The following is a 2,388-nucleotide window of genomic DNA, read 5'->3' as shown; positions in this document are numbered from 1 at the left end:
GGTTATTGATTGGTCGTGAGATAGGCTAAAAAATAGCATTCACACTACACATGCATATAGAAGTAGTACAACAAAGTACTCCCTCCGTTTCTAAATATAAGTCTTTTAAGATATTTCACTAGAAGTCTACATACGGAACAAAATGAGTGAATCTACACTCTAAAGTATGTCTATATACATCCGTATGTAGTCTATTAATGAAACATCTTTAAAGACTTATATTTAGGAACGGAGGGAGTACTACTTAGCTGCTAAGAGTAAATGCAACGCGTCTTAAACTTTGTTTATTATGAAAATGCACGTAAATTTAACCATGTCTTTTAAATCGTGACAGAAGGAGTACGTAAAATGTTGATGTGACACAACAATTAAAGAGAGAGAAGGGCACACTGATAGTAAACCACAATCACTAGATCCATCATTTAATATATTTTAATATTTTATTTACGCACAAGTGCAGATCATGCCACGTGCCCACGTTATACTAACACACATGGCTTGCTCCGACGTGGACCAAAGTACACCTCGAGGTAACATGCCGTACGCAGGCTCATGACACGCAATGGGTATGCTGATCACGGCTGTCGCGACTCGGGACAGAAATAAAAATACTTGCACGCGAAATTATTCAACGTATAGACCACATTGGGACCCAATCTACGTACGTATAGTATACATGCACGCATCGCATGCACACACCTCGTGTGCTCGTGCACCTGATGCAGCTAGCAGCACAATCATTCAACGACACTGGATTTATGGCTTTGCGCCTCCTTCTTCCGGCGGAACTCATGGATCGCCCAGTCGGCGCTGCTGGTGGCAACTGCCGTGGCCATGGCCTCCTTGATAATGTGCGCCTCAGCGTCCTCCGGATCCACCTTCTTTGCCTTGTGCTTCTCATGCTGTGCGTTCCAACCACATGAAAAAACAAATAACCAACCGATCGAACCCATGAAAAAAGCAATAGATCATCTCGATCGGTGGGCTAGATTCACGTACCATTGCGAAGGCTGCGGCGGCCATTGCACCAAGGTGGCCGAGCGTCTCCCTGCGCCCGTGCTGCTTCTCCATTTTGCTGTAGTAGGTCGCATCATGCCGCTCGCTACGCTCGCCGGAAGCGGAACCGCCGGCGCTGCCCAGCGTCATCGCCGACATGCCCTCCTCTATTTTGCGTGCTGACTTGTGGTACCCCTGCTGGCCGCCGGCAACTCTCGCGTACTCGCTGGAGTAGACGGTGCCGCCACCAGCGGCTATAGCGCCCTCCTCGCTTTTGTAGTATTCCTGCTGGCCATTGGCGACCCTCGTGTGGCCAGAACTGTTGGTGTATGCCGCCGGCCTTGGGCGATCGCCCATCCCCTCCCTCTCCTCCTTGGAGCAAACTTTGTCATGCGCTCTGTACACGTACTCGTCGCCGTGCGCTGCACCCTGCCTCCTCTCGTAGTGGTCGGCGTTGGAGTAGACCATCCTGCCACCGTGCCTTCCATCGTTGTAGCCCTCGTCGGAGTAGACAACTCCACCACCGTGCCTACCAGCATGGTAGCCTTCGTCGGAGTAGACCATCATGCCAGCATGCCCGTCGGTGCCAGCCACGTAGCGGCTGTCGGAGCAGACCCTCCTGCCTCCGTGCCTACCGTCGTCATAGGCTTTGTCGGAGTAGACCCTCTTGCCTCCGTGCCTACCGTCGTCATAGGCTTTGTCGGAGTAGATCCTCCTGCTTCCGTGCCTACCGTCGTCATAGGCCTCACCGGAGTAGACCCTCCTGCCTCCGCGCCTACCGTCGTCGTAGGCCTCATCGGAGTAGACCCTCCTGCCTCCGCGCCTACCGTCGTCGTAGGACTCGTCGAAGTAGACGATGCCACCACCGCGCTTGGCAGCGTGGTTGCCCTCGTCGGAGTAGACCATCCTGCCACCATGCTCGCCAGCCTCGTATCCCCTCCTACCGCCGTGCCTTGCGCTATCATAACACTCATCGGAGTTGGAGTACGCCACGATGCTCCTGGTACCGGAGTACTTGCTCGTGTCGGAGAAGGCCATGTTGCCGCCATGCCTGCCGGCGGGACACTGGTAGGCCTCGTCGGGGTAGGCCATACCCATACTCGTGCCACCTTGGTACTTGTACGCCATTCTTGTGCAAGTGCAGCTACGGGTTTGTTGTCTGTTCGAGTATTGTTGTACCGTGTGTGGTTGTACCAAATGTGTGTGAAGGATGGCGCATTTTATAGAGCTGTAAGAACATGTTGTGGGTTGCACGTGTGTGCCTGTGGTTACACTTAGTTGGGTTAAAGGTGCTAAGCAGCTGCTGCTGAGTCCTTATCTAACTTACTCCTAGATCGGATCATCTAGTCAACCAGTCAATGCCCCAATGGTATGATGGGAATAATTCGTACA

At 52.4% G+C, this 2,388-nt stretch overlaps 1 protein-coding gene across 1 annotated transcript; it reads right to left on the bottom strand.

The window, feature by feature from the left end:
* Nucleotides 1-480: 480 nt before the first annotated feature.
* Nucleotides 481-2,166, bottom strand: LOC123404461 (oleosin-B3-like). Its single transcript, XM_045098391.1, has 2 exons — nucleotides 1,000-2,166; nucleotides 481-902 (listed from the first exon to the last, which is right to left on the bottom strand). Exons 1-2 carry the CDS (start codon nucleotides 2,122-2,124, stop codon nucleotides 738-740), a joined length of 1,290 nt encoding a protein of 429 aa, XP_044954326.1. The 5' UTR covers nucleotides 2,125-2,166; the 3' UTR covers nucleotides 481-737.
* Between the last annotated feature and the right edge of the window lie 222 nt (nucleotides 2,167-2,388).

This window comes from Hordeum vulgare, chromosome 6H (genome assembly GCF_904849725.1).
Source record: "Hordeum vulgare subsp. vulgare chromosome 6H, MorexV3_pseudomolecules_assembly, whole genome shotgun sequence".
In the NCBI taxonomy this organism is placed as follows: Eukaryota; Viridiplantae; Streptophyta; class Magnoliopsida; order Poales; family Poaceae; genus Hordeum; species Hordeum vulgare.
The sequence above is the reverse complement of the archived record's forward strand: the minus strand, read 5'-3'. Positions and strand labels throughout refer to the sequence as shown.

Bases quoted from the DNA above. Each gene is read 5' to 3' on its own strand.
- LOC123404461 (XM_045098391.1), bottom strand. From the start codon at position 2,124: ATGGCGTACAAGTACCAAGGTGGCACGAGTATGGGTATGGCCTACCCC. The intron at 903-999 runs GTACGTGAATCT...TGGAACGCACAG, and splicing joins CCGCCGCAGCCTTCGCAATG to CATGAGAAGCACAAGGCAAA.